This window comes from Cibotium barometz, chromosome 17, assembly GCF_041138505.1.
Source record: "Cibotium barometz isolate CiBa-2024 chromosome 17, ASM4113850v1, whole genome shotgun sequence".
Lineage (NCBI taxonomy): Eukaryota > Viridiplantae > Streptophyta > Polypodiopsida > Cyatheales > Cibotiaceae > Cibotium > Cibotium barometz.
In genome coordinates this window covers 53,611,915-53,630,531 of record NC_141062.1, presented here as the reverse complement: position 1 = coordinate 53,630,531, position 18,617 = coordinate 53,611,915, and the positions used below count along the sequence as shown (strand labels likewise).

Sequence of the window (18,617 nt, the reverse complement as noted above, 5' to 3'; positions counted from 1 at the left end):
AAATCTGCCATCGCGGGGATGTAACTGAAAAAGGGTGGGTGGGTGGGGAAAAAAAGAACTCTAAACCTGCAAGTGGCTGTCCAGATCTTAGCCCGCCTTCCTCTTGCAACTTTCTCTTCCTGAACAGTCCAAAACAGTCCACCAATCAGCAACTTAACTATCCCCCTCTTGCTCAGAAAACTCCCAAGATCTATCAAGAGCCTAGGGCTCTGATACCATGTCAAAATACGCAGCGGAAATGATAACCAAACTTGAGACCACAAGAGCAAGTAGAGTGCAGAAAATAGACAGCACAAGAAAGACAGAGAGATAGGCATGTAAACTCTTCTCTATACACAAGATCCCGAGAAAAACTGAATGAATACAAAGTGGGGATCATGGGGCCTATTTATATGGCCCCATGGATGCAGTCGGCCAGCGCTGCCACCAGCCATCCACGACTGGGCAAAGCCAGTCGGCCAGCAGAAAAACACCACGACCTCCTCTGATCAAGTTGGCCACTCTTCAGGAACACATGAGTGCAGTTGGTAACGCATCAGAGGCTCTTGCCAGCATGTGGCATCCACCCACACCAAGGAAAAATGGAAAAAAATGGGAAAAAAATTACGAGTAGTGAGGAAAAATGATAAAACACCTATACAGGCGGGCACACCCACAACAGAGGCCCTGGTGTCTGATTAAGACAAGAGATGACTTCTAACAATAGTTTCACCCAGGACTTACAAATAAGAACTCTCGTTATTACAGCACAGCATACCATGGAGAAGGCACACCTATACAACACCTCCCTGCTTGAAAAGGTCTTCTCTATCTCTACCATGGATCCCTCAAACCCTTTCCCAAACGGCAGTAGGACTGTACCAAACCATATGTCCCTCCCTATAGTCACAGCTTGCATGTAAGCTCAAGAAGACTACAACCTGTTCACATGAATCCAAAGACATGCTTTCCACATGAAACCAAAGACCTGTATCCGATAAACCAAAGACCTATATCCCATAAACCATAGGCCTGTTTCCTCGATACCAAAGTTCTGTTTCCTCTCGAAAACCAATGTCCTGTTTCCGTGACAGATATACCATCCAAGCACGGATGCCAAAACCTAGAGAGAGAAAGATAGAGAATGTGTCAAGCAATCCCTGAATACACATAAGTCCAAGACAGAGAGGAACAGTACATCTCTTCCAAGAACATCATCTCGTGCATCTTAGCTTGATCCTCTGTGTCCCAATCTCTTCAACAGAGCCTGCAATTCATGATGAGAGAGAGAGAGAGACAGAGAAAGCCTATCTCTATTCTCCTACACCAAAAAGGTTTGGGGAATAAGGCCACCGCCACCTGCACCCCATGGTTTGTAAACAACAGCATTGTCGTACTACATCAGCAGGAGCATAAACAGCAATCCTATGCGGCCGTGCAACCCACACAAAGCTGCCACAACAATAGTCGAGATCAACAGTGCCTCCTCCAACAACCCATGCGCACATACGAGCGCCCACTGATATACATACATACATGCGAGCGTGCACCCACATGAGAGAGAGAACCTGCATCCGAGAGCAACATGGAGGTGCGCACAACAGCAGCCCACATGTGCGCTTCCTATCCTACAGTCGCCGGCCTACCCCTGCTGTCCTGCGTAGCCACACAGTCCTGCCTACCGGATTGCAAGAGAGAGAGAGAAAGGAAGCGAGCGCTGTCCAGCCTTGCGCTTTCCTGTAGCCCGCCAGTCCCCTTCCAAGGGAGAGATGGAAGGAAGTGTATTCAGCCCGGTGCTTCCTGCAGCCCATCTCGCCTGCGCTGCTGCTCTGAAGTCGCCTATGCTTTTTGGCGACTGGCCAAGGCTGAGATATGCCTGCACTGGCTTGCTTTTGTGGCGACTAGCTGCAGCCGTGCACCCATCCCCTGCACCGCCTACCCTCAGTCCATACGACTGGCTAATGTCGTGCACCCCCAACCAAAGCCTTGCCTTGCCACTTGTTGTGCCTTGGTTGCCGTGTGCCAACGACCATGCCATCCATGGAGAAGAAGTGCCACACGCTACACGCCACCACAATGACGACCCACCTCGAATTCTGCCAGCCTTCGCTTTATAAACTTGGATGTGATTCGCTTACTCCAAAAAGCCAAAAGCAGATAGCAAAAACACATGCCTTCAAATATAATAATATTATTTTATCATCAAAGGTTTTAAAACCTTATAAACTTTAAAATCCCCTTTTTGTCCCTTTCACACTTGGGCTGGCCACATATGGGTTTCTTTTTCATATCCAAATGGATGCCATTCACACTGTCCATCCCGTGCCCGTTCCACCTGCTTGTTGTCCACAGAAAAACACAGGGTCATAACACAATTCTTATGTAAGAATGATCTTATTAAGGTGCAGTACCAAGCATAATGGGAAGTGAACATTATGGTTTCTTGGAGACTGTGAGGAGCCGTCTATCTTCTATCTTTGTATTATGGAAGCTACTTCTCAAGCTCAAAGCAAGCTATAATGGAGTTCTATTTGTCTCATGGCTTCATGATGTTTTTGGCAAAGAAGAAGAGCTAAGTATTCTTTGAGGTTACAAAGCTTTTACTTTTTGATTCTTCATGGTTTAAGTGTTTTGAACACCTAACCCTTCTACGTAAATGCAAGGAGAAGTATTGTATGTGTTTCAATAAAATTCTTTTCATGGCTGAGAAGCCTAGAATCAAGCAATTTCTATGGACGAATCTGTTCGAGTTTATAGAGAAGAAATATTTGGATATCTCATGGATATGACGCTTTTATGGATAAAGTTCACCTCTACTCCAAGGTGTGTGGTCAGCACGAAGCATGTGGTAAGAGTTATGGAATAAAGGTCTATCGATTCTTGGACTTCTTTTCTAGGGATTATTGGCATATATGCTACAAGTAGTGCCACATGTGAACATGGACTAACCAAGGGCACTTTTCTCCCTTTGGGTTTTTCCCCTTGGATATCTGGTGTGAAAGGACACCACCACTTTTACTGTATTTTGATATTATGGAGTTGACTCTCCAACTCCACTCATTCCAATGCAATTATCTCTTTGCATCTTATCATCTTGTGTGCGCCTTCCTCTATGTGTGTGGGGGGGTTGTTGTGCCAAAACCCTAGTTTAGTTGCAACCAACAGCGGTATCAGAGCTCGGTTCTCCCTGTCGTGTAGGCCATCGCCACCTTCAATTGCGCCTGCAGTTTCGTCCGGCGACTCACGGTTTGTTGTTCTATCCGACAAATCCCACATGCCTGCCCGTCCGTCCTGCTACAATGTTCCAACCGTTCCGTCGCCTTGCTCTACCGCCGGTCCTGCCTCCAACCGCAAAGACGACCTCCCCATTCAGCCGCCCCACTCGACGACACTAGTGTTGGGGTCCCCGCCGAAAGGCGGCGCTAGCACCACAGTGGACACAACTTGACGGAGCCACGGAGCTCAGCCCACTTTGGGGCTTACATGGCATTCGACGAATTTTCACATATTTCTCGCCTCTGTCGCTATCCAACACCGCATGTTCGCCGTCCCCTCGACCTCAATTGCATGTTCTTCTTCACCGCCTTCCACTCATCCGACAGCAGTCGCCAAGGTCTCCGCCGCCGCCTACTCGCCATTGCCAATCCTCTTTGCTGCACGATTGCTGTTGTTGCCTTGTGCCTCATTGCCGTCCTCGACTGTCGCCAACCTACTGCCGTCAGCCTGCTCCATTCCATCACCTGCAAGGCGACCACAACTCTACAATGTTGCAAGGCTTACAAGTACTTGGTTCTTGGTATTGTTCTTGGCATTTTTTGTGATTTGCATGCTTCATTGCAAACCCACAAAAGCAGTCAATAGTACAGGGCAAGTTTTGGTGCAAGGTTTTAAAAAAATTGGGGATTTTTCAAAAATTGGTGCTTAATTGCACAATTGCAATTATTGGACACAAAAATTTGGGGCTTTTCTAAAATCAGTACTTAATCGCACAATTAAAGCTCACTGGTACACAGATTTTTGGTGCTTTTGTGATTTATGTGCAATTGACACATAAAACAGCCCATTAAAGCACAAAATTTTAGGGCTTTTCGCATTGCAAGCCTTGTTTGCAAATTTATGCAGTGATTCAGCACAAATTTGCATTGCATGTGTCGTCAAGACACTACAAACTTTATTTGCAGCCTTGTATTTGGGGCAAAACATTTGCACACGACCTTGTGGTTGCTTGGCATTGCACTCCGGTGTGTCAGGATTTTGTTTGCAGGTACTCTTTAACTTCAGCACACCGGGGAATACAACCAATATATTCGGGGTTTTGTCTCGAGAACAAATTGGATGGCAGTAACTACTCTCTCTCGAATTTCATCGTCCAAAACCTTCTTGTGGTCAAAGGCTTATGGGGTTATGTATCAGGTGAAGATGTACGCCCTGCTGACAAAGCACCTAACACAACTGGCCGTGGTGCTCAACAAGTTGCAGTACCTACTCCTCCCTCACAAGAGCAGAAGAGACGGGATACTCATGATGCCCAAGCAATGGCTTTGATTGCTTTGTCAATGAATCGATCAATCATACCGCATATCAAGTCTTGCAAGACCTCACGGCGAGCTTGGGATGTACTTGAAACCATATATCAAGCAAAGAATGAGGCCAAGGTTGCATATCTAAAGAAGGAACTTGAGAACTTCGACATTAATGAAGGTGACAGTATGGTTGATCATCTTACGAAGATCCAGGATCTTCGAGAGCAGTTGCTCAATATTGATGAGGTCATTTCTAAAAAGGAGCTAGTTACCAAGCCACTATCATCATTGCCAAAAACTTATTTGAACTTCCACACATCGCTCACTCTATCTATGTGGGGAAACCCGGAACCAATCTTGTTTGAAGAATTGGTTGGCTTGTTACTACAAGAGGAGTAGAATTGGAAGCACATATCTTTAGTCATGCGTGTCAGTGATGGAACTTTTGTTGTCCAAGGCAAGGGCAAGGAAAAAGCCAAAAGCAATTTTCAACCAAACGCTGATTTGGGACAACCTTCACAATGATGCAGGCAAGCCCAAGAAAAAGGACAAATGTCACTATTGCAAAAAGCTGGGTCACTATTTGAATGAGTATAGAAAGCAGCTTGCAAAGGAGAAGAAAAAGAAAAACGGCATGGCTATAGATTCTTCTCCATCACCTGCAGCGAAAGATGATGCATCAATAAATCTTGTGCAAGATGAGTGGACCTTTCTTACTTGCAGTTATGATGCATCATTAGAGCATATGTCTCTCAGTGCCAATGAAAGACACGACACATGGTACTTTGACAGGAGTGCTGCTAAACACATTACCTCACAGAGGAATTTGTTTAAGAAGCTTATGGCTGCCCTTGAAGGCAAACAGGTAACATATGCAAACAATTCTTCTTATCCAATTCAAGGTGTTGGTGAGGTGATCAACACAACAACAAATGGTGCAAACTTATGTCTTCCAGACGTATTGTATGTGCCTGGGATTAACAAGAACTTATTGTTCGTCTCCTCTTTTGCTAAAAGAGGATATACAGTAAACTTTAAGGACGACAAGTGCACAATAAAAGACCGTGAAGGTGGCTACACACTAGTCACTTCCGGCACATTGTGCTTGACAGGTTTAACAGGAGAGAGCATGATGCTCATGTAGTTACCACTCTTACACCTGCCAAGATGGATCAACAAGGGCTGTCTAGAAATTCTGCAAAGTGATGTGTGTAGTCCCATACGGACACCATCTATTGGAAAGCATCTATACTTTGTAACCTTTATCGATAACTACTCCAAGTTTGCTTGGGTGTATCCCTTGAAAGAAAAATCTGATGTATTTGCATGTTTTCAGCATTTTGTGGCACAGGTTGAAAATCAAACAGCTTGCAAAGTGTAGACCCTCTGTACCGATTGAGAGGGAGAATACATATCCATTGCTTTCAAAGCTTTTATGGCAAAAACGAGTATAAAGCATCAATGCACGATGCCATATTCTCCTCAAAAAAATGGTGTTGCTAAGAGGAAGAATAGGTCATTGATAATGGCTAGATGCATGGTTAAAGGAAAAGGCTTACCTCACAGATTCTGGATGAAGGCAATCATGTGTGCTACACATGTGTTCAATAGATGTCCTACCAAAGCATTGAAAACCATAATGCGATATGAGGCCTGGCATGAAAGGAAACCTAAAGTTGATCACTTTAGAGTTTTTGGATGTATAGCTTATGCACATGTACCTCAGCAATTGCGAGGTAAGCTTGATGACAAAGCAACACTGGGTTACAACAGTGGTAGCAAAGGCTACCGTCTCTTCAATCCTTCCACACAAAGAATTTTGGACAACAAAGACGATGTGTTTGCTGAAAATTCAGACCAACCATTAGCTGAATCTTTGGACAGCCACCTCCCATTGGGAATTGATGGCACAACAGATCAACCATCAACTTTGCCTAATGCACAACATTTGGGTGCTCAAAATCAGCCCATAAAAGGACTCATTACACCTCAAAATATAGAGAAAGCAGTGGAGCAAGAGCGGGCACCAACGGAAGAGGCTAGAGTTGTGCCTCGTTGGCAGCTCCATACATTACAGGAGAGCAAGCTTTAAGCTCCACTTGGTAGCAAGACACGGGCTAGTTCACATAATGCAAGAGAACATGCAGATGTTGCTTACATGAGTACACTTTGTGATGCAGATGAGCCAGATTCATTTGAAGCGGCTCATGAGGATGAGCATTAGGTAAAAGCCATGCAAAATGAGATGGATTCTATCCATAAAAACAACACATGGGATTTGGTAGACTTGCATGCTCGCAAGAAGCCCATTGGCACAAAGTGGGTATACAAATTAAAAAGAAAGTCTAATGGTACCATTGATAGTGGCAGAAGGATATGCCCAAAAAAAGAGCATTGATTATGATAAGACTTTCGCACCTACTACTCGTACGGCCACAGTTAGATAGGTTGTTGCATTGGTTGCCCATCATGGATGGAAAGTGCATCAGTTGGACATAAAATCGGCTTTTCTCAATGGGGATTTGCAAGAAAAAGTTTATGTAAATCAACCCATTGGTTTTGTGATGCATGGTCATGAAAACATTGCTTCAAAAGCTTAAAAGCTTTAATATTTTTAAGCTATTAAAGCTTAACTATTAAAAGCTTATACAAAAAGCTTTACATTATAAAGTTTACAAAAGCTTTACTTTTCGATATATATATATATATATATATATATATATATATATATATATATATATATATATATATATATATTAAAGCTTAACTATTAAAAGCTTATACAAAAAGCTTTACATTATAAAGTTTACAAAAGCTTTACTTTCCGATATATATATATATATATATATATATATATATATATATATATATATTCTTGTATCAAAAGTCCTATAAAAGCTTCAAACTTTATACTTAAAAGCTACAAAAGCTTAAAGTTTCACACAAATTTTTAGAGGCTTAAAAGCTAAAACGCCATAAGCCAAAAAGATTTTCGAAGAGTGTCATACGAAAGAATCTCTCAGGGGTTAATAACAAAGAGGAGCATTTCAAAGACTTTATCCAAGGTTGATTTTTGGATAGTTTATCACTTCGGGCTTCTTTGACATTCTTTTCTTGAAGCTCCAAATAACACTTACGAACTTTTTTTTTATACTTAAAGTTGTGATTCTTACTCTGCACAAATTGAGACAACATACAACTTCAACAAATTCACAACAAGGACCATAAGTACTACTTGTCACATTTTAATTACTTGCTTTCTTAATTACTAAAAAAAAATTTTAATTTTTTTTTCTTTCTTAATTCCTCATCACGTCAAACCCGCAACTACCTTCTATTAACATGCAACCTCTAACTCTTCAAGCTCAGTTAAATGAAGAATGGACTAAGAGGATAGGACTGAAAGAACTAATCTCTAACAAGAAACGATCTCGGAGTATTAAATCTAACTTTAACATTAGACGTTGAAGAGATTTTGTGATTTTAGAAGAAGATTTTGAAAAAGGTAGTGGATAATAAGAGGTATTATCCAATGGTTAAGGTATTTGTGCTATTGCCCAATAATATAAAATGTTAGTCATAACCTCTATGGAGACGCCCATTATTTTATTTCGAGATTTTTTATTTTAGATGCGTCTTTTATTTATATCATCTACTATGATTAATGTGTTTAATCAGCTGTGAGCGTTGGTATAATAAATCCAAGATTAATATGTTTAATCAATTGTGAGCACTAACTAATATTATTTTGGATATAAGCGATAATTACGTAACAAATCATGTGCTAATCTCGTGGGTGGAACATGTATTGAACCACTATGACATATTTTCGAAGACATGTGAACATCTTTTATGGTTTCATATTTTGACATTAATATTTTTATAAAGCTAAGGCCTCAAATCTTTTATACATACCAATTAGTATTTAATACTTTTGGTAGACCGAAGACTTTATATTTGTACTTTCTATAGTTTATAAAGCTTTTACACTCATAAACTCAAAAATACTTGTGCTTTTGATTTTCGAGTTATCTTTTTTAAAAGCAAGCTTTCAAATATATATACATATACGTCAGTCGTATAAGGACCACACTCATTTACGAGAGATTCAACCCAACCTTGTGTGAACGGTGATCTCTTTCTTATTCTCTAGCTCCTCTTGTTTATTTAATTTTGTTTATTAAAGTTTATGCTTTTAATTTGTGCAAGTCTATGTTATACTCTGATTTTTATGCTAAAGAATTAAAATTTCTTCTCTAAGTATCATCAAGGTCCTGACAATGATATAAAAGTTTTTAGGAACCACTCAAAAAGAAAGATGTTTAAATAAAAATCCAGAAGCAAATTTTACGTAATTATTTAGAAGCATAGAAGATAAACGATTTCATTTTTCGCAAATACTAAAGCTTAAAACAAAGAAAGAATACTTGTAGAGGAAGGCTAACGAATTGAAACACTGTCAAAAATTAAAGGTAAAGTAAAAGGTTGATTTCTTGTCAGGACTTTTATGACACTTAGAGAAGAAATTCTAATTCTCAAGCACAAAAATTAAAACATAAAATAGACTTGCACAAATTAAAAGCATAAACCTTAATAAACAAAATTAAATAAACAAGAGAGCTAAAGAATAAGAAAGAGATCATTGTCGACATAAGATTGACTTGAATCTTTTTTGAAAAGTATAACCCTTGTACCACTCACCTATATTTATATGTCTTAGAAAGATTACTTTTTAAAAAGATAACTCTAAAAACAAAGCACAAGTGCTTTTGAGTTTTTGAGCGTAAAAGCTCTATAAAATATAACAAACTACAAATATAAAGTCTTAGGCTTACCAAAAAGTATAAAATACTAACTGGTATATACAAAAGGTTTGAGTCCTTATCCTTACAAAAATATTATTGCCAAAATATAAAACCACAAAAGGTATTCATATGTCTTCCAAAATATCTCATAATACTCTAACATATATTCCACCTTCAATTAACACATAATCCGCCACTTAATCATCGCCTACATCCAAAATAATATTAATTAATACACACATATGATTAAACACATTATTCTTGACTATATTATATCAACATACACAGCTGATTAAATACATTAATCCTAATAGATAATATAAATAAAACCTGCATCTAAAATAAAATCTCTCAAAATAAAATAATGGACATATCCATAGAGGTAACGACTCGATTGCAATTAACCTTAATTGTATAGATGATAAGAGTGGATGAGATATTGATAAGAACAAAAAAACTTTTCTGACATCCATTTAATATCTTCAATAAGATGATTCAAGATATTTAACATAAGTGTTGTATGTGTATATAGTGAGTCTCATTGTCAATGATAGAGTCAACCACAAGATGTTCTTCATCTACCAATTTAGGAGGTTTCTAATGTAAGATGAGAAGGTAGAGATCTTCTAAAAGGTCTCAAAATACTAATATGAAAAGAATTATGAATATGCCAATTAGAGGATAGCTCCAACTCTTATGCATTATCATTTATCTTTACAATTATTTTGAAAGGTCTATAAAATCTAAGAGCTAATTTTACTACAAGGTTAGTCTCTACAGACTTAAGTCTCCTTTCCTCAATACGAAGAAGTACGTAACACACACAGTTGATTAAACACATTAATCTTGATAGATGATATAAATAAAAGACGCATCTAAAACAAAATATTCCAAAATAAAATAATAAGCGTCTCTATAGAGATTATGACTCAATTGCAACTAACCTCAATTGTGAATAAGATGATTCTTGAAAGTCACAAGATATTTATAAGTATTGTCTATACATGTAGTGAGTCTCATGGTCATTGATAGAGTCAATCATAAGATGTTCTTCTTCATCTACTAATTCACAAGATTGTTCTTGTAAGTCCAATGGAACGTGCCATAACAAACTCATAATTACCAGGAGTTTCCGAAACGTCTGATTTGAAATAGGTTTAAGAAAAGTTTCAGAAGTTTTATATGTTTTTTAAACGACCAAAAAAAAAATCAAACAAAGATACAAAGATACAAATATATATATATTTATATTTATATTTATATATAGAATGTACAATAATACAAGAAATAAGTGTTTAGACCTTAGTTTATTTCAGCAAGCAAAATACTTGAAAAACATGACTCATGAGATTCAATGTAAACAGTGATATAATGCTAGAGAACAACAACTATATTCATCTCTCTAGAATCCACATTCTATACATGATATTTATATATGGAATGTACAATAATACAAGAAATAAGTGTTTAGACCTTAGCCTATTTCAGCAAGCAGAATACTTGAAAAACATGACTCATGAGAAAATACATTGGATTCATTATTATTCAATGTAAACAGTGATATAATGCTAGAAAACAACAACCATATTCATCTCTCTAGAATCCACATTCTATACATGATATTGGACAGCCAAGAGTCTGGTACTTCACTTAACAAAATGAGAGTGGACGGCAGTCGGTCAGTCGTGAGAGTTTCAGCAGTTCGCCGATAGTCGTTGACTTGTGAGGGTAGACAATAGTCATGAGTTGCGACCAAGCCAACCATACACAAGCGACAACAGCGGGAGTTCGAAATCGGGAAAGATACGCAAACCTCCTACTCGAAACATGTGTCACGAACGAAAAGTTGGCGCAAGTGATAAGACATTTTTTTGGAAAAAACGTGTTTCAATGAATGAAACTTTTATGAAACGTTTCAGTGTGTTTCAAATCAATTGAAACGCATTTCGATGCTACTATGAACAGACTCAACCACGTATCCAAGAGTTAGAGATATAGAGAGAGGAGGAGTTAATGAACTTTGCACAGTAGACCACACCGAGCGGGAAACAGGCCCCGCCCCCTTTCAAGAATAATTCACAAGCACGTTGGCCAAGATCAATACAACCAATGAATACAAAATCAAACAAATATGTCACTGTTGAAACCCAAGGAGTCGATGTCGAGGCACGAGATGTATGATGCCGACCACACAACAGGGATGACCCACAAGAATCTCTCACCGAGCTAGTACTAGATCCAATATCTAAATCCAAATCCAAATCCAAATCTAAATCCAAGTCCAAATTCAAATCCAAGTTGCATCAACCTTCTTTCCATGATAGATCTCTCCAAATTAGTCTTGATCCATAAAAGCAATCTGTTTTTCGCGATAGAACTCTCCAAAGTAACATGTGGATATGGAAAACACCCTTGGTCCTCAAAAGCAACCTGCTTTCCACGACCAAACTGTCCAAAACATCTCTGTATCCACTTGTCCAATAGTGAGCAACCCCTATATAAGTTATGGGATGGAAAGCACCATAAAAGCATGCGATAAACCTCGTTGCTTTTCTTATATACCTGCTGTCCAGCCATGTGTTCCATGTTTTCAGCACCTGGGCAGCCCATAGAGTCAACAATGATGTCTGAAAACTTGTACAAACATGCAACCAACCTATGTAGGCGTACACGCTGCCATAGGCGGCTGTTACAGCTCTGTCTAGCCATGTGGGTCAGTGCTATAGTCAAGAACAGCATGTAAGAAGGATGCTTTTCAGCCCGGGAGCCTCAGATATCAACGATTAGCACACGTGTGCTTTTCTTGCAAGCGATTAGCCTTTAAGACCCACTAGGAGAAGGCGACCAGGTGGCGGGTAGCGTTTCAGACAGCAGCAGCTTCTGTCAGCGGCACCCAGCTAGGTGCAGGTTGCACAGCAGCAAGCGATGCTGGCTGCAGGCAGTACAGGCGTAGACAGCTGTCAGAAGGCGATGGCGGCGCAGGTGCACAGGCGACTGGGTGCAGGCGGCAACAGATGGTGCAATCCACACAAGCGGCTGTAGGCAGCGCTAAACAGCAGCTGACGGCGTCGATCTAGTACAGCAAAAGTACAGCGCTTTCCATCATGTGGTGGCATACAGGCTGCAGCACCTAGATATTGAAGATATTGATGAGGATGATGATCTTCACTTCTACACGTTCTTGATGATGAAGGCGATGAAGAGCTTTAAGTCTTGATGAAGATGAAGAACTTCACACACCCTTCCACAACCTTGTTGACGAAGATAGTGATGATGAGCTCCAACCTTCAACGATGAAGAGAAGGGAGATGTTCATACTTATTTTACTATTTTCTATGCTTTTCCTAGGTGGCATATATGCAACCCCAGTATTGTGTTTAAGCCTGAAAACCCTGTCTATACTAACCATAGCTCATTATCCAAGAAGCAAATGCCAATGAGCAACCAGTCATGTTGAAAGCATGTGAAGACAACTGCTGCACTGTATCTACTACAGAACAAAATGTGTGCACATTCAGCAATTAAAAAATTTATCAAGGGGAAGAAAAAAAAAACAGAGAGAAATTTGAAGGCTTACATTGCTCCCCTTCCAGACTTGATAGACGCGTTTTTCCACCATGACTCCCCTCTGCTCGACTGACAAATCTTGGCATAAATAAAGGAGGAAGCGCTCTTAATGGAAACAAGTGCAGGTCACTCTAAGAGCACGCTGCGATTCAGCCGTGGAAGGCCCTGCCATATGCATACTGTTCTCTGGGGCTGCAAAGTCGAGCCAAACCTGTGTGGGTTCCTTTGAAAAGTTGTAATAATCCATCTGCAGCAGGCTATGGCGATGGCCGAGGTTTTGCAAAACGGGGCAAGCGAAACCCTAAATGCCGCAGAAAGTAAACCATCGGTTGGCAAAACCTTGAAACCGAAGGGAGTTAGGTCTGTCAAAGCGAGGGCGCGGAAACTCAGCGCGGGTTAGGGTGAGGCAAGAAGAGGTAGTAGTTGCAGAAGAAAGATGGGGAATGCAAAGGAAAAAGAAAAAAAGGGGGGACAGTATCAAGGTATCGTCAGAGACGGCGCCTTTCTCTGCTGTCGGAGGATTTTGGAACACAGAGGGTTTGCACATTCTTCTTACCTGCCCAACAACCAGTGCTGGAAAAAAGACTATTTTCTCAAAAATTGGAAAATAAAATTAAGAAATTATCAATGAAGAGTTTTTTTTTTTAGGTATTTGTACTATATTCCCTCAAATTTTGCAAGTAATGGCACCTTCAAGCTATAAATTTGCAAGTATTTTTAAAAATTTGAAGGTGATATTATACTAAATTCGGGTTTTTTCGAGCAGGGCCCAACTCCACTCTCTTAACTAACAGATACCATGAGAATAATTTTGATACCAGAACAAAACACACAATTACCAAAAGCAATTTGCCACTTTCGCAAACTCGTCCCCCAATGGTAGGCCTCCAACTAGCATGCACCATAGGAACACCTTCCCTTGATATAGAATCTTAAACCACCAGCCCTGAAAGATTACTTCCTTCCACTAGGCCCTGCTTTTCCTAATGTTCCATACCCTATTAGCCTTCTCACTGATCCAGCGCTTATCTTCCACCATCATATGGTACACTTGAGTTGTTGTACACTCGACAGTGTCCTGAGGCTTTTTAAATTCCCAATCTAACCAAGTTCATTCTATACAAATCCTATATATCACATGCACACAATGGTGACATCAATTCCGTGCATGATTTTGTCATATTCTCTATCCCTACCTTAGGGGGTTCATTTTATAAAAACCTATATATCATGTGCATTCATGGGTATTTTGAAAATCCCTTACTTAAGAAAATTAAGTATTTAAAATGACCACTTCTTCTTCTATTTAACATTAAATAACCATTCAAAAACCCCTTAAAGTATATTTTCCATTACTTTGTCCCTATGAATTAAATTTAAAAACTTCTTCTAGTGATTTCATGTGATACCCTTACATATTTCCAAGATACCTACAAAGCAATCACTCACCATACATGGTGAACATCCCGAGCAAGAACCTATATATACATGGTGAGGTGTTAGTATTTCAATATTTTATGCCAATGAATGAGGTGTGTAATGTCATCAATCACAGTATATATACCTGCTTAGGTGTTAGTATTTCAATCTTTTATGTCTATATATACATGCTTAGGTGTTAGTATTTCAATCTTTTATGCCTATACATACGTGCTTAGGTGTTAGTGTTTCAATCTTTTATGCCTATACATACGTGCTTAGGTGTTAGTGTTTCAATCTTTTATGCCAATGAATGAGGTGTGTAGTGTCATCTTCTCTTACCTCCAAAATATTAGAGGTCGTTTGGTAAAAATATGGAGTGGTTTGCGCATCAATACTTTTAATGAAGAAGATTGTTGCTTTTTTAATAGTTTTGATGTAGGATATTGTTGCTCATTTAATACTTTTAATGTAGGAGATTGCTACTCATTCAATGCTTTTAATGAACGAGATTGTTGCCATCACATTTAATGAAGGAAATTGTTGCTCTTTCAAATGACACGACCTCAGACAACACATCAAATTTTGCATGTGAAATTCATTATTACAATTGCATCATGTGTAATGTGGTGGATTAAGATCCCTAATCTTATGACTAAATAATCATTAATGAGAATAACCCCAAACAAGCACTTAACCTAGTCAATAACACCAGAAGTAGAGAATAGACACACACACACTAAGGTCGGTCGAACCCTCCTAAGGAATTGTGTGTTCCAATGGAGTGATTGAATTACACCTATAAGGGTGCTTTTTAAGCATGAAATGAGACAACTCCAAATAAGCACTTAACCCGCTCAACAACACCGTAAGTAAAGAATAGACACACACACTCAAGCCAGTCGACCCTCCCTAATGAACTATATGTTCCAATAGAGTGATTGAATTATAAATATGAGGGTCCCTTTCAAGCATGAAATGAAAACAGAAATGAATAAATATTGTAGCCCAAACCACTCACCAAGCATGAAAAAATGAAAGCAAAAATGAACAAATGCCACTTACCAAGGGTGGTATCCATTGCCCAAGCCGCTAAGCAAGGGGAGGTATCCATCGCCCAAGCCACTAAGTAAGGGGAGAAATCCGTAGCTCCACACCCAAGCCCATGTGGATCTGTCAAGATTTAGCCCAATCTCACACAAGCATTCATATCTGAATCTCTCAAGCTAGCCCCATTCTCAAACCAGGCAAAGATAACTCCTCAACAATAACTCTTAGCAGTAAGAACACTTTTCCAAGAGCCTAGTAGTACAGGAAAGTCACCTATAGGTTAGTTTGTATAGGTTGGTTGTACAACATTGTTTGCGAAGGGACCATCATGAAGGGGCATCCTATAAGTACATGTAAATAGCAGCTATTCCATGAACAAAACCCTAAAATAAGTCATATAGGGCAAAAAAAACATGAACAACATATATTGACTTGGCCAGTTTGTGCATAGGATTACTCAAGTCCATAGTCACACTGGCCTCTTATCTAAGCACACTAGGTAGAGAATATATGCTAGTAGTAGGGATTTTAATCACACTGGAAATGGGAGCTACTAGTTACACTAGAAAAATCTTGACTCAAGTCACACGTGAGAGCAAGTAGGATAATAGATTTTGGATGCTAACATCACCGCTAAGAATGATTAGGGAGCCTAATGGGTGAATAGACTCCAAAATAAACCGGTAGCCCATGGGATCCTTTTGAGACCCATAATGGACTCGAGTATTCTAGGAATGGAGAAACCATAAGCTAAGATTTGGGACAAATCATCATGTGTATTAGCATGAAATTAACAAGAATCACACATAATGCCTATGCGATTTAGCCTTTCACCAAAGGATGGAAATAGCCTTCCATAAGCCAATGTATGGTATCTCTAGGCTCCAATGTACATTCCAAAAGTAATATGATCAAAAGTATCAAAAGTTACAAATGAAGATCCATGACCCCCTTTTATAGCTGAGCCCATGCCCATGCCCTAACTAAAGTTCCTACTTTATTACAAACCATCCCTTCTCCAGAGATTTTTTCCTCAAAATCTGCTCTGTGTACACTTGGATACATCCTCCAATATACATCAATGGAGAGGATGGTAATGAGCTCATAATAGGCTGCAAATGCATCGATCAAGTAGCCAACATTCTCCTCAATGTCTACAGTCCTCATGATGACCATTGAAGTCCAACAACAATGAGAAGAAGCCTTCGAATGAACTTATGTAAAATCTGTCCAAAAATTTATAGCATGCATACTTCCTCATGAAACCCTTGTAAATCCAAAGAAAAGCATACCACATGGTCAAGAAACACCCTCCATAAACAAACCTTGTTGTTGCACGTAAGAAAGTGGTCATGTACCCTCATCCAAGGGTAAATGCTTCCATTTGATCAGGAATTCTCTAATGCTTCTATTCCTCAATTCTCTTATTCTCTTCCCAACAATCCTCTCGGGCTCGTATATGATTTTCCCTTCTTCATCCATGTGTGGAAGCTCCTCCGTCACTTGAGGCATAGGCCCCATAAATTTCTTAAGATTGGATACATGAAATATGTTATGGATTCTTGTAGAAGTGGGGAAATCAAGCTTGTAGGCCAAGTCACCAACCTTCCTAAGTACCAAATATATCTCCACAATATCTATGAGTAAACTTTGGGTTGGTGGAGCCTTTGAGAATGTTATGACGGCTCTTTGGAAGCTTCAACAACACATAGTCACCCTCTTGAAACTTCACATTGCATCTATGCTCATCCGCATTAATCTTCATGACATCTTAAGCCTTGTTCATGTTGTCCTTGAAAAGTTGAAGAAGTTGTCTCATCCTTTCCAATTCCTCTTTGGCTAAAGGATTAACCACCTTGTCCTCTTGAAAAGCTATGGATGGCATATGCACTTGATAACCATATACATCCTCAAAAGGAGACATCCCAATGCTCAAATACTTGCTTGAATTATGACAAAATTCAGCAAGATGCAACCATTCATCCCATGAAGCTTGTATATCATGACAATAGTGTCTCAAGTACACCTTAAGCCACTTGGTAGTACACTCTGTTTGCCCATCCGTTTGAGGATGATAGGCTATAGATGGAGTGATTTATGTGCCCATGTTCTCATATAAAGATCTCCAAAAAGTTCCCATGAACTTGGTGTCTCTATTGCACACTATGTTGAGTGGCAACCCATGCAACTTGAATACATGCTCCATGAGTTGTTTAGCAATTCGAGATGCTCCATATGCAACCTTGGAAGCAATAAAATGAGTTTATTTGGTAAGCCAATCAACCACCACAAGTATTTGATCCCACCCATGCTTAGTCTTGGGAAGACCTGTAATGAGATCCATTGATATGTGAGTCCACTTCCCATTTGGAATGGGTAAAGGATGAAGTAAACCACTGGGTAGTTGATGGCTATCCTTTTTTCTTTGACATGAAGGACACTCCATCTCACAAACTTCTTAACATCCCTCCACATGCCTTTCTAAAAGAAGCTTTTGCTCAGTTTGTCAAATGTGTTCAATACACCAAGATGACCTGTAAGTGGAGAAGAATGCATCTCATGAAGCACCTTTGGTATGTAGGATGAGGTAGAAACAAGATACACTCGATCCTTATACCATAAGAGGTTGTTGTGAAGCTTGTAATGAGAAATATCTTCATAATTACCTTACTGTAATTTCTTGTAAATGTGGGCAATAACTCATTCCCTTAATCCAATCACTATAAACCTCTATAATTGATGCCATAGTGCAAGCCCACATTCTTGACAATGCATCCGCTACTACATTGTCCTTGCCCGGAGTGTATGATATCTCAAAATCATAACTTTGAAGAGTGGCCAGCCACCTCTTTTTCTTGGGAGAGAGAGTTGGTTGGGATAAGAAAAATTTCAGCACACCCTATGATCACTTCTCACCTTGAAGTCGGAACCATACAAGTAGTGACGCCACTTCTTGATATCATGAAGGATAGTAAGCATCTATGGCTCATAAACATGCAATGCCATCTCCTTTTTCGATAAGCTTTCTGCTCTCAAAAGCAATGACTCCATGCTCTTGATACAAAACAGCCCCAAGCCCTCTTCGACTTGCGTCTGCTCTCACATAGAAAGTTTTGGAAAAATCAAGACAAACAAGAATGGGGGCTGAAGTAAGCAAGGCTTTGAGCTTATTGAAGCTTTTGTCGGCAATAACATCCTAAAAGAAAGCTTCCCTCTTGAGAAGATCGGTGAGTGGCACCACTATAGATGTATAATGCTCCATAAATCTTCTATA

At 39.5% G+C, this 18,617-nt stretch overlaps 1 protein-coding gene across 1 annotated transcript in view; it reads right to left on the bottom strand.

The window, feature by feature from the left end:
- LOC147630168 (protein S-acyltransferase 8-like) overlaps positions 1–13,445 on the bottom strand; it is a 66,090-nt gene extending 52,645 nt beyond the window's left edge. Inside the window, exon 1 of the mRNA XM_086811810.1 lies at positions 12,885–13,445. Within this exon, the coding sequence (XP_086667936.1) occupies positions 12,885–12,926 (42 nt within the window). The 5' untranslated portion in view covers positions 12,927–13,445. The remainder of the gene's footprint in view (positions 1–12,884) is intronic.
- Between the last annotated feature and the right edge of the window lie 5,172 nt (positions 13,446–18,617).